The sequence below is a fragment of the Dipodomys spectabilis genome, unplaced genomic scaffold (assembly GCF_019054845.1).
Source record: "Dipodomys spectabilis isolate Male_0828 unplaced genomic scaffold, ASM1905484v1 ptg000095l, whole genome shotgun sequence".
NCBI lineage: Eukaryota > Metazoa > Chordata > Mammalia > Rodentia > Heteromyidae > Dipodomys > Dipodomys spectabilis.
In genome coordinates, this window is record NW_024870772.1 from 26,383,097 (window position 1) to 26,397,242 (window position 14,146).

The 14,146-nt window shown below is 39.9% G+C and overlaps 1 protein-coding gene across 5 annotated transcripts in view; it reads right to left on the reverse strand.

Annotated features, from left to right (window-relative positions):
* Positions 1-14,146, reverse strand: part of Zdhhc20 (zinc finger DHHC-type palmitoyltransferase 20) — a 55,678-nt gene that overhangs the window by 9,661 nt on the left and 31,871 nt on the right. For all 5 annotated transcript variants that reach the window (XM_042685637.1, XM_042685638.1, XM_042685636.1 and 2 more), the window contains 4 exons: positions 11,848-11,917; positions 9,753-9,785; positions 8,715-8,835; positions 4,070-4,202 (listed from right to left, as the gene is read on the reverse strand). In XM_042685637.1, the coding sequence (XP_042541571.1) occupies positions 4,070-4,202; positions 8,715-8,835; positions 9,753-9,785; positions 11,848-11,917 (357 nt within the window). The remainder of the gene's footprint in view (positions 1-4,069; positions 4,203-8,714; positions 8,836-9,752; positions 9,786-11,847; positions 11,918-14,146) is intronic.

Consider the following 14,146-nt stretch of genomic DNA (forward strand, 5'->3'; position numbering starts at 1 on the left):
TAGGTATACATAAACAATCTATTTAAAAATAAAGGATGGAAGCCAGGCACTGGTAGCTCACGCCTGTAATCCTAGATACTCATGAGGCTGAGATCTGAGAATCGAGGCTCAAAGCCAGCCAGTGCAGAAAGTCCAAGAGACTCTTATCTCCAATTAACCACTCAGAAAACCAGAAGTCGTGCTGTGGCTCAAGTGGTAGAGCGCTAGCCTTGAGCTGAAGAGCTGAGGGACTGTACCCAGACCAAGAGTTCAAGCCCCAAACCAAAAAAACCCAACAAAAACCAAAACAAAAATAAAGGATGGAAAATATTAATTTGCTGCTCGCTTATATTTCTCACATGAAAAGCTAGAATATAATTTAAAATGACTAGTAGTTTTACAACAATCAAAAATAACTAGAAAAGGTAAGACATCTGTGGTAGCAGATATAACAATTACTCAGAGCTGACACATGGGTATGTAAGTATATTGAAATGTCACACTGTGTCCAATAAATACACACAATTACTATGTATCAATTTTTTTTTTTTTTGCCAGTCCTGGAGCTTGAACTCATGGCCTGGGCACTGTCCTTCAGCATCTATCTCTGTGCTCAAGTTTTGCGATCTACCACTTGAGCCACAGTGCCACTTCCAGCTTTTTCTGTTTATATGGTACTGGGGAATCAAACCCAGGGCTTCATGCATGCTAGGCAAGCATTCTACCACTAAGCCACATTCTCAGCCCCTAAAAATGTTATTTAAAAAACAGATTTCTGAAACTAATTTGGGAAAAAGTATATTTTTTACCTTATCAACCATCTAAAATAACATACCAAAATAACTATTTAATATTACTGAAAATCAAATAAAGTATGTTTAACGATTATTACTTGGTTCTCTCTCTCCCTCTCTCTCTTTTTGTTTGCCAGTCCTGGGCTTGAAGTCAGGGCCTAGGTACTGTCTCTGTGCTTTTTTAAAAAAATTTTAAATAATTTTTTATTGAGATTAAGTGATTGTATAAATTTCACAGTATTGTGAGATAGTGATACTTAAAGTCACAAACACATTTTAACCTTCACAAGACAAATTGTCATTATCATGGTCTATAAAGTTTGTGAATTCTATAAGCTTTGACAATAAACTATCTCTTCCAAATCAGGTGACATGCACATCTCTTTCCTTTTGCTTAGAGTAAGCTGCTTCCTCTTTCCCTCTCATTCCCTCTCTCCCATCTCTGCCCTTGTGCTTTTTTTGTTCAAGGCTAGTGCTCTACCATTTGTGCCACAGCTCCACTGCTGTTTTTTTTGTTTGTTTGGTAGTTTATTGGAGATAAAAGAGTCTCAAGGAGACCACCTGGGCTGGCTTTCAACCATGATCCTCAGATCTCAAACTCCTGAGTAGCTAGGATTACAAATGTGAGTAACTGGCTCACTTTTTTTTTTTTTTAGTCTGTCCCAGGGCTTAAACTCTGGGCCTGGGCACTGTCCCTCAGCTCTTCAGCTCAAGGCTAGTGCTCTACCACTTGAGCCATAGCACCACTTCTGGTTTTCTGAGTGGTTAATTGGAGATAAGAGTCTCACAGACTTTCTTCCCAGGCTGGCTTTGAACCAAGATCCTCAGATCTCAGTCTCATGAGTAGCTAGCATTACAGGTATGAGCCACCGGTGCCCAGCTGGCTCACAGTTTTTCTATTAAAGATATTCTTTTTTAGGCAGGTGCTGGTGTCTCATGCCTATAATCCTAGCTACTTGGGAAGCAGCAAATGGGCCAGGCAGAAAAGTTCAAAAGACTCCTTAAGTGAAAGCTAGGAACAGCCGCTCCTGTCATCCTAAAATATTGGGAGGCTGAGATTGGGAGGATTGTAATTCCAGGCCAGCTCAGGTAGAAAATTCCATAAGACTCCATCTCAATGGGCAGAAGGTGAGTGTGGTGGTATGCTCCTGTCATCCCAGATAGGATGGGAAGCCTAAAATAGGTGTTATGGTCTTAGGTTCACTTAGATGGGAAGCAAGATCCTATTAAATAACCAGTGCAAAAAAAAAAAAAAAAAGCCAGCACAGCTGGCTGGCAAACACAGGTCTCTGAGTTCAAACCCTCGTAGTGTCTCCCCCTGCACACAAAAAGAAAAAGATATTCTAACTCTTTCAGCTTCACTCACTATGAACTTCCTATGTGTCTGGTAGTAGTAGGTATTTGGGATCCAAACAAAAATTTTTATGACATTCCTACCCAAGAACCTACTTTCTAGTAAAATTACATGGGCTAAGTGGTTCCCTGAGAGCACAGAGATCTGAGGACCTATGTTTGCCCGAACAGGTTCAAGACACCTATGTATGCCTTAGGGCTGTTGGTGTTGGTAGTGGAGGAAGTGACACATTTTGATTAGTGACTGGTGCTGGTGACTAACCCCTGTAATCCTACCTACTCATGAGGCTGAGATCTAAGATCGTGATTTGAAGCCAACCCAAGCAGGATAAGGCTGTGAGACTCATCTCCAGTTAGACACCAGAAAACTGAAAGTGGTGCTGTGGTTCAAAGTGGTAGAACCCTAGCTTTGAGAGACAGAGAGAAAAAAAAAAAAAAAGATCAGGGACAGTTCCCAGGCCCCGAGTTTAAAATCCCATGACCAAGAACAACAAAAAAGAGATTATATAGACCAGTATCTTGCTATCAGTTGTCAAATGATACACAGTGAGTTCTAGAAAGAGATACAGGAAATGTGTTCCTTTAGAACCAGAATGCACTCAGCATGTCTTATAAGCTAACGTTAAGATGAAGCCAGGACCTCAGAAGAGATTGACAACATAGGAAAGCAAAGTGAAAACTGTAGGAAAAGATCTCAGAAGAGACGGGACGGTACATAGAAGAATTCTAAGATGAATCCTAAAGGACACTGTTCATCAGAAGTTAAGAGTGAAGGTAACAGGAACAGGAGAAAAAGAACAATGTAAAGAGAAAAAGATGAGAGCCTACTTGTGACTTCTTTTAGTTTTTCTCTGAAGGACTCAGAAGGTAAGGAATGGAGAAAAAGATGCAAATCTACTTTTATGCTGTAGGAAACAGGTGAGGAGGAGGACCAGTACCCCATGACTCACAGCAGAACAGTGAACCTTCAATCTGTAGTTTTAACAATCTCAATGGAAGTAAGGAATTCTGGGAGAAAATTTAGCGGTAGAATATTTACGGGTGATATTCAAAAACTATCAAAAGCTCTAGAATGGACAGGATGAGAAATGAAAGCAGAAGAGAAGGAAAAAACCTAGGAGGTTGCTATCCTTGAGCAAAAACAACAACAACAACAACAACAACTCAGGAACAGCACCCAGGCCATGAGAGCAAACAAGCCCCACCAGCAAAAGAAAAATCATTTTCGGAGGCTCTGAGTTCTAAGTCGATCAATATGTTATGGGAATGAGTGGCCACCAGAATCAAAGGGGCTGATTTGCTCTTTTGAAATAATGAAATTATCATTTGAAATAATGGCACTTGTTTGACTACGGAAACTTATTAAATTATGAGAAAATGACCTCATGGTAGGTAGGTGACAGTTATAAAGAAGGGCAGAAGTGATAGAAGAAAACCCTGGTTGTAGCAGTGGAGAAACAGCCACAGACCATGGTGTAAGAGGTGAGGCTGTAACCAAAGTGGTGAACTGTTTGTCAAAGTGTGCAAACCCATTAAAAGGCCATGGAATAAACTTAAGTGTGGATTTCAAACTAGACTACAAAATACCTGAGTTCATTTCAAATAGTTGAGATTAATTTTCTAATTAAGTGTGCTGTTATTGGATAGTAGTGAAGCCTATTTATTTTTAATGTAATTTGTTTGTGTGTTTGCGCGCGTGCACACGTGCATGTGCACTGGTAGAGGCTTGAACTCAGGGCTGATGCACTGTCCCTAAAGTGTTTTTGCTCAGATAGCAGTCTACCAATTCAATTCTAGCTTTTTGGTGGTGAACTGAAGATAAGAGTTTCATGGATTTTCCTATCCAGACTGGCTTTGAACCCATGGTCCTTAGATCTCAGCCTCCTGAGTAGCTAGGATTATAGGTGTCAGCCACAGGTGCCTGGCTTTTCTAGCTTCCTTACCTATTGTTGTCCTATTTTTTCCAACTAGCCAGCAGTGGTAGCTGAAGAGTGAGAGGATGCTGATGAAGAACATTGCAGACACAAAGAACAGGAAAAGTACATGGAATTTCACATGTGGATCTGCCAGCTCATTCTGAGGGGAGAAAAAAGAAGAGTTAACCTGGAGAATATTGAACCTCTACAGTATTATTTACTCCTTAGTTCTGCCCAAAGATGAATTCACCAAAAATCTACAGATGAGAAAAATACACTAAATTAGAAAAATGTATCCCCAAAGAAACAATTTGCAAAAACAAGGAACTGGTATATTGAAGTGTTTATACAGGAAATCAGAAATAGTTTTTTTTTTTAAAAAGGGCTCTTAAAAATTTAAATTTTGTTTCTGTCATATGATGAAAAAATGGATTCATCTACACTTCTGTATATAGTCAAGCTTTCTCCAACATGCAGAATGCACAGGGCTCTGGCTGTCATCTATGCTAACCCATTTGCTTCATGACACATTGCATGCTGTGAGCAGCAGAGTTGTGACATATTTACATGTTACTCTCCTGGTACACTCATCTCTATGGCCATAGCACCTTAAAGCTATTCGTGCCTTGAACTGCTAAGCCTACCTTGTTCATCCTTTTTGCATTTTCTATAGACACAGCCTTTTAGGTAATTGCCAATTTTGATAAATAAATCTACCACAGGTGTTAATGAATGAAAACAGCTCCTCTGCCATTCCTTCTTATGGCTACATGCATTTTAACAGAAGCAAAGTTTTAACCTAGAAGAAATTAGTATCTATTAATAGGAAGAGGAGGAGGAAGCCTTTCAGTGTTAGCTGTTAAAATGAGTCACCTATTCTCTCAGAACAAGAGGCTACCCGGCATGACTTACTAAAAGGAAGGTTAGAAGAAGCAGTGTTCTTCCTTGTGGTTGGGCTTTCTTTTTATTTTCTGTACTCTCCAGGCTCCTGAGCTACTACTCAGTTAGGCATTAGGGTATTCTAACATAGATTTTTTTTCTCCCAGAGCAACCACTATATAACTAAAACACATTAAGTGATTCTGCTCCCTCACCATGTTGTGAAGCAAGTTTTTATTACACACGTTCACTAAAAATGTCATAGAAATGGTTATGAGAATGTCATGGCAATGATGTTTTACCTTTGGACAATTCTCTGTGGATTTCCTGCGGCAGAGCTTGTGTAAATAGAGACAATATAGTAAGAAACCAATTTTTATACAGTTATCCTGAATACGTGGTTTTATAAATCCTGTATGTGTGGAGGAATACTAAGACATTACTTTCTAAGGGTCATCTAAAACATTTTTACAAAATCCATAAGAAAGCAGACCACTTAGCTCTTCCTGTGGATTTCAGATATCCTCACAGTTTTAAAAGCAGAGATTTGTTTTTTAAAAACAGATTTGCTTTCAGGAGGCTGAGATCTGAGGATCATAGTTCAAAGGCAGCTCAGGCAGACAAACCTGAGAGAAGATCATCTCCAATTAATCACTAAAAGAAGCCAAAAGTGGGGCTGTAGCTCAAGTGGTAGAGCAATAGTCTTGAGCACAATAGTTCAAGGACAGTGCCCAGGTCCTGGGTCCAAGCCCCAGGAACAGAACAAAAAACAAAAAACCCAAAACACTGGGAGCTGATGGTTCACACTTCCAGTTTTAACTGTTCAGAAGGCTGAGATCTAAAGATCATGGTTTGAAGCTAGTCCAGGCAGCAAAGCCTATGAGACTCTTATATCCAATTACTACCCCTCCTGCAAAAAAAAAAAAAAGCCCAAAGTGGAGCTGTGGCTTAAGTGGAAGAGCAGTAACCTTGAATGAAAAGGCTCAGGGAAGCTGGGTGCCAGTGGCTCATGCTTGTAATCCTAGCTACACAGGAGGCTGAGATCTGAGGATCACGGTTCAAAGCTAGCCTAGAAAGTACGTGAGACTTTTTTTTGGGGGGGGGGGTGGGGGGGTCTGGTCATGGGGCCTGAACTCTGGGCCTGGGCACTGTCCCTCAGCTCTTCAGCTTAAGGCTAGCGCTCTACCACTTGAGCCACCGCGCCACTTCTGACTTTTTTTCTTTTTGCTTATGTAGTGCTGAGGAATTGAACCCAGGGCCTCATGCATGCAAGGCAAGCGCTCTACCACTGAGCCACCTTCCCAGCCCAAGACTTTTATCTTCAATAAACTACACAGAAAAAGCACTGTGGCTCGTGGTAGAGCACTAGCCTTGAGCACAGAGAGGCTCAGGGACAGAGCCCAGGCCCTAAGTTCAAGATCCAGGACCACGAAGAAACAAACAAGAAAAAGCTCAGGGATAGCACTCAGGCCCTGGATTCAAGCCCGAGGACAGGCACAAAAACAAAATAAAGCAAAAATAAAACTACCAAAACAAACAAAAAGAAAACACAGATTTATTTCTAAAAAGAATATGTGCTAGCAAATAAATATTTCTCTGGCTATCTAGTTAGCAGTCCCCCAAGCAGATTTTTAATTGACTTCATACCACCTGTTTCTGTAGCTATGACCATGTTACTGCTAGAAATTTTCAGCCACACTAACTCTGACCCTTCTCCCATATACTTAGCTTGGCCATCAGAGACCCTTTGTGTGTGGGTGAGTGTGTATATGTTTGTGCTAGTCCTGGTACTGACACTCGAACTCAAGGCCTAAGCATGGTCCCTAAGCCTTTTCACTCACAGATAGCATTCTACCACTTGAGTTACAGCTCCACTTCTGGCTTTTAGGTGATAAATTGGAGATAAGAGTCTGATGGACTTTTCCTGCCTGGGCTGGCTTTGAACTGTAATCTTAAATCTTAGCACCCTGAATAGCTAGGATTACAAATATGAGCCACCAAAACCCGGTTCAAAAGGTAATTTTTAAAAGCATGTCTCTCTATTAGATCTTCCCAGAGGTAATTACAATTTTTAAACACATTACAATTTTTTTACAATTACAATTTTTAAATAAATTACAATTTTTAAATAAATTTTTCCAGTGAAGACATTATACACTTTTATGTTATTTTCTTATAGAAACATAGTAGCACAATGTATGTATTCATTCTGGGGGGTAGGTGGGGAGCAGTACTGCGGAATGAATTCAGGACTCTGTGTTTGTTAGGCACCCTATCACTAAATCATGTTTCTAGTCCTCTTTTTGTATTCATAGTTTTATGATAGGGTCTCATTTCTCACCCAGGAATGAACCTGGACTCTAATCCTGTTTCCTACCTAGAATGACAGATGTATACCACCACAGCCATGATCTTGTTGATAGGTCTGGCTATCTTTTTTGCCAGTGCCAGCCTGGAACCACAGTCTTCTCAGTCTCTGAGTAACCAAGATTACAAACCTGAGCCATTGCACCTAACCTACATGTACTCTTTTGGACCTAATTTCTTTCACATAATAATTCATTACTCCTAGTTACTTGGAAGGCTGAAATCAGAAGGATCCTGGTTCAAGGCCAGACTGGGCAGAAAATCTGCAAGTCTCTTTCAAAATGGAAGAAACTGTGTGTGGTCATGTACACCGAGGCAGGGCACAAGATCCTACTTCAAAATAATGTAAAAAAAGGGCTAGAGGCATAGCTTTCTGGCAGAGTGCCTGCCTCGCCTAAAAAGTATAAGACTCTGAGTTCAAATCCTAGTACAATGCCCCAACCCCAACAAAAAATAATAATACAACGTATCTCAAAGGTCACAACATATTTTTTAAACAGTTGCTTTAGGTTTTTTTTCTTTTTAACTATACTGCATTCCTTGGTAATGTATGGCACAAACCACAGATTAACTAGTTCGTCTGTCAAAAACAAACAAACTTTTAGTTATTTGTCATTTTTACAAATGTTAAAAAAAAGCCGGGCGCTGGTGGCTCACGCCTGTAATCCTAGCTACTAAGGAGGCTGAGATCTGAGGATCGCGGTTCAAAGCCAGCCCGGGCAGGAAAGACCGTGAGACTCCTATCTCCAATGAACCACCAGAAAACCGGAAGTGGCGCTGTAGCTCAAGTGGTAGAGCGCTGGGCTTGAGCTGAAGAGCTGAGGGACAGTGCCCAGGCCCAGAGTTCAAGCCCCATGACCGACAAAAAAAAAAAAAACAAATGTTAAAAAAAATCTAGAGATGAAAAATCTGATGGCTGCCAATAGCTCAAACCTGTAATCCTAGCTACTCAAGAAACTGAGATTTGGAAAATTACAGTTCAAGGTCAACCAGAGAAGAAAATCGACAAATAACCATAAAAAAAACTGGGCTACAGACATGGCTCAACTGGCAGACCACTAGACTATTATGCCACCCCCTAAAAAAAAAGCTCTCAAAGGAGCTGAGGATAACACTTTTATTATAAAATTGTAGTAAGCATCATTCAGCCAAAAAAAGTAATTACTTACTCAAAAACTGGTATATCTTTGTTAGTGTGGCAAACAATTTGGATCACCAAATGAAGCTGTCTCTACTTGTATAATACACACTCTGATTTATACACAGACATGTCTGGAAATGTAACCTTTATCTCTGACTGTTCTGTAAATATCTCAGAGTCTAGTAAAATGAAAATAAAGGTATTCACTTAAAGCAATTCTTTAGGAATATAATATCTTAAAAATGTCTTTAACACATTTTTTTAAGACAGGAAATAAAGACTTACCGTCCAAAATTTTATAAAGTATTCTAAAACTGTTGTTGCCACGAAAAGGCAATATAATAGGGAATACAACAAAAACAGCAGGAAAAATTTGTAATTAGAAAATCCCACACAGTTATTCACCCTAGAAGAACAAAGAAAGTCACACTATAAAAATAAGACAGATCACAAATTCACAGAAATAGAAAGGAGAATGGGGGTTGCCAAGGGCTGGTAGGAAGGTTAATGGAGAATTGCTCAATGAAACACAGTTAAAGTTTTACAAGATATTCAGGTTCTGGGGAATGTATAAGTATATAAATATACTTAACTATTGAACCCTATACTTACAGAAATAGTTAAGGTCATATATTTCATGTTTTTTTAACCATAATAAAAAAGTAAGAAATCAGAAAACATTATTATTTAGTAATGGACCATTTGGGAAAAAAGAGTCAGTCTCATAAATATACAGCTCAGTGGGTGGCTTACACCTATAGACTGCTTGCTACTCAGGGGGCTCAGGATCAAAGTCTGAAGCCAGCCCACGCAGGGAAGTCCATGAGACTCTTATCTCCATTTAACCACCAAAAAGCCAGAGGAGGAAGTGTGGCTTAAGGGGCAGAGCATTAGCCTTAAACACAAAAGTTCAAGGACAGCATTCAGGCCCTGAGTTCAAACCCCTGTACACACACACACACACACACACACACACACACACACACACACACACACACACACACACACACACACACACACACACACACACACACACACACACACACACACACACACACACACACACACACACACACACACGGCTTTAGATCCATATGCTACATGTAATTATATCAACTTTATCTATTAAATTGACCTTCCAAACATAACTATGGCAGGGGGTTAGGAGTCCATCCCAGTAGAAAGGCTTTTTTAGCCTGTGTGAGGTTCTAGGTTTCATGCTCAGATATAGAAAAAAAATTAATAATACTGAAGTAAATAACTATAAATTCTCTTCTTTCCAACTCTCCACCCCTTAGGGCATTTTTTCTTTGTAATACATACCACGGGCAGTGATGATCCATTTTAAGAATACATCTAAAAAAAAAATAAGTATAAGAAAATTTAGGCAGAAGTCAATTCTAATTTCTTGTAATTTTTTTTCTCACTTAGAAATTTCCCTTTAAATGATACCATAAGAGAACAAACTCAGAAGCATTAGGTTAGATATAATTTCTGATACTTTTGTAGGTACAAGGTCATAATTATTTAGACTTTTAAACCAGCTGGGCAGATCTACTTCAGTGTACTATATATATGAAATGACATTTTAATAGTCAGCTTTGAGGACAATACTTGCCACATCAGAAAGGTCTACCTTAAAAATTAATTGAAGGTAGAATGCAATGAAAAGATTCCTCTGTTTTAAATATTAACATCATAAAAATATTAGAAGTGAATATGCTTTTTTGGGGGGAGGGGTCCGGTCATGGGGCCTGAACTCTGGGCCTGGGCACTGTCCCTCAGCTCTTCAGCTCAAGGCTAGCGCTCTACCACTTGAGCCACAGCACCACTTCCGGCTTTTTTCTTTTTGCTTATGTGGTGCTGAGGAATCGAACCCAGGACCTCATGCATGCAAGGCAAGCACTCTACCACTGAGCCACCTTCCCAGCCCCTAGAAGTGAATATTCTAAAACATCAACACTGATGGGACTAAAAATGGTTCTTTCCATATTTACCAATACAAATTTACACTACTTATAAGCAATACTACACCAGCTGGGTGCTGGTAGCTCATGCCTGTAATCCTAACTACTCAGGAGGCTGACATCTGAGGATCACGGTTCAAAGCTGCCTGAGCAGAAAAATCCATGAGACTCTTATCTATAATTAACCATCAGAAAACTAGGAGTGGTGCTGTGGCTCAAGTGGTAGAGTGCTCGCCTCGAGCTGAAGAACTCAGAGACAGCGCCCAGACCCAGACTTCAAGCCCCATGACAAAAAACAAAAACAAAAACCAAACACCCATATTTGCCTCCTTAATAGTAACTTTACAATTGCATAAAGTTACCTGTAAGTCAACTCAAGTAATATATAACAAATGTGAACCTTAAAGCCCTTGTTTACTTCAAGAGCAATGATTAATTGAGGTTCCAAGCGGTTTTTTCTTTCCCATATATGCCACAGAGGTAAATTATTTTACATTTTTCTAGTTAAAAAAAAACTGAAGGAAAACCTCTAAAGTTACTTTATTATTTTTTAGATTTTAAAATCAGTACCAGTAATAAGAATTGAGTCAGGAGCTGGTGGCTCACATCTGTAATTCTAACTGCTCAGAAGGCTGAGATCTGAGGACTGAAGTTCAAATCAATCTAGGTAAGAAAGTCTGTGCTATTCTTATTTTCAACTAGCTGCAAAGAAAAAAGAACCAGAAGTGGAGCTGCGGTTCAAGTGCGTGAATGCCAGCCTTGAGCAAAAAACAAAGGGACGGCACTTAGGCTGTATTCAAGCCTCACTGGTAGGACACAATAGTTAAATAAACAAGTAGATACATACATAAAAACAACAGTGGCTCACGCCTGTAATCCTAGCTATTCAAGAGGCTGAGATCTGAGGATCACGGTTCAAAGCCAGCCGGGGCAGGAAAGTCCATGAGACTCTTATCTCCAATAAATCACTAGAAAACTGGAATTGGTGCTGTGGCTCAAGTGGTAGAGCACTCACCTTTAGCTGAAGAGCACAGGGACAGCGCCCAAGCCCAGAGTTCAAGCCCCACAACCAAAAAAAAAAGTAAAACAAGCAAACCATCATTAAAGTCTTTTTAATAAAAAAGTTACCTTTCGGAAGAGGGTTATAATTATTACCTTGTCAATATCATATTAAGTATAAAAACAGAAAGCATACTTAAGGAAAATTCTGTCCACCATTAGAAAACTTATCAAGATTATTTTTGCGTATATTTTGGCTTGCATAAACGCTTTTTGCTAGCTAGTTATCCACAGCAAATAGAAGAGGACAAAATACTTTTGCTAAATATTTTTCTTCAGTTTGCTTTTTCCTTTAAGCTTATATAGAGTATAAAATGTCAATTTCTCCTCTCTTTTCCCCATCACTGATTTCCAGTGTTGGGCTTAAATGAGAGCAAAGGAGTAACACTTACGTGTCACACGCAGAGCAGTGATGCGCCCGATCAGGTTTAATCAACTGACATTTTTCACAGTATCGGATAGCTACACGAAAGAGGTAAAAGAAGATGCTGAAGGATGTACAAATTGAAGTATTTTGATGGTAAGGCTTAATTTTTAAAATAAACAACTGTGGTAAACGGACAGTTAAAAAGTTTTATTAGCACACATTTGTTATACCTGGGGGGGAGGGGGGCGTCACTGTGACATTTACACACATTGTATATGTGTTCCAATCGGTCTCACCCCCTCCTCCATCACACACACTCCCTTACATTACACATTACCTACTTCCAAAAACAATGCCAACAATTTTCTTGTTCTGTTTTTCTTTTTGTCAGTCATGGAGCTTGAACTCAGGGTCTGGGCACTGACCCTGAGCTCTTTTTGCTCAAGACTAGCACTCTGCCACTTTGAGCCAAAGTGCTACTTCTGGTTTTCTGGTGTTTAACTGGCTGGCTTTGAACTGAAATACTCAGAACTCAGCCTCCTGAGTCGTTAGGATTACAGACATGAGCCACCAGCACCTCGCTTTAATTTAACAAAACAAACAACCAAAATGCATTGGGGAAGTTCACAAAACAGAAAGTCATGATAGAAGAGAACCTGAGAAATGTGAACATATTATTAATATGCAGTAAAAATAATGAATGACAAGAGTAAAACGTGCTCTGTTCGGGGGACAGGTCCAGCAGGAGGTGGGAGGGGTGAATGAATACAGTGGGAAAACTTTATACACACGTATGAAAACAGAACAATGAAAGCAGTTGAAACGGTTTTAAGAAGGGTGCATGGGAGATAAAGGAGAGCCATAGAGAAAGTAGGTGGATGGATACATTGTATGTATGTATGGGAATGTCACAATGAGCCTGCCTCCGTACAATTAAGGTACACTAATAAAACATCCTAAAAAAATAGATTGTTTTAACTTAGCTATCATATACTTAAAGTACAGGAAATAAAATTTGTTGAAAAGTTTATACATGCCAAGATGTTCACATTTATACCATCTAATTTAATATGTTGCAGGGCACAGGTGGCTCACGTCTGTAATCCTAGCTAATCAGGAGGTTGAGATCTGAGGATCAGAGTTCAAAGCCAGCCTGGGCAGGAAAGTCCATGAAACTCTTATCTCCAATTAACCACTAGAAAACTGGAAGTGGTGCTGTGGCTCAAGCACTAGAGCACTTGCCTTGAGCGGAAGAGCTGAGGGATAGTGCCCAAGCCCAGAGTTCAAGCCCCACGACTGACCAAAAAAAAATTTAATATGTCTACCAAACCATATATAATGACATTCTTAATTTAGGTATGTATATGTACATATTAATTATGTATATGATAGTACTGGGTACTGTCACTGAATTTTTCATTGAAGACTAATGCTTTACACTTGAATCACAGCTGCACTTCCTGTTTTTTTGTTTGTTTGTTTTTGTCGGTCACGGGGCTTGAACTCTGGGCCTGGATGCTGTCCCTAAGCTTTTCAGCTCAAGGCTAGCACTCTACCACTTGAACCACAACACCACTTCTGGTTTTCGGGTGGAGATAAAAATCTCACTGAGGTGCCTGTTCCAGCTGGCACTGAACCTCGATCCTCAGATCTCAGCCTCCTGAGTAGCGAGAATTACAGGTGTGACCCACCAGTGCTCAGCCCGAGAGGGCTGGCTTTGAACCACAATTCTCAGAGCTCAGCCTCCTGAGTAGCTAGGATTACAGGCGTGAGCCACTAATGCTCCACTTATTCTCATTTTGAAATGAAGAATGAAAGCCTTAGAAAGTTCAAGTAATTTGTACTGTACCCATAACAGAAAAACTGCACTGCAAAATCTTAGTATTAAGTGCATTTTAAAGTCAATCAGATTATCTCCTAAAATTTGCAGACACTAAAACTTTTCTTTTTTTCTCATTGTGCATGCTAATGTCTTGATTCAGGGCTTTTCCATCACTTGAGATAAGCCTTGAGCCCATAAACTGTCTTGATTTACAAGTTGCCCATCACCCTATTTCCCTCTGGAGCTGAAAAGCCCAGTGGGTTATGGATTGAAATCTCTTTCTCACATATGGCCCATATGACATTGAACAAGTAACTCAACTTTCTCTGTGTCTAAATAGATTCACCCTGACATGACTGCAGCCACTGGGAGTTATGGGGAGTTATGGCCGCCATGACTGTACCAGAGTAATCCTAGCTGGTTTTCTCTGCATAGCTGCCCACACTCTAGGAGTCGACAAAGTCATTGAAGCAGTATGTTCAGCTTTACATAATGCCTGGTG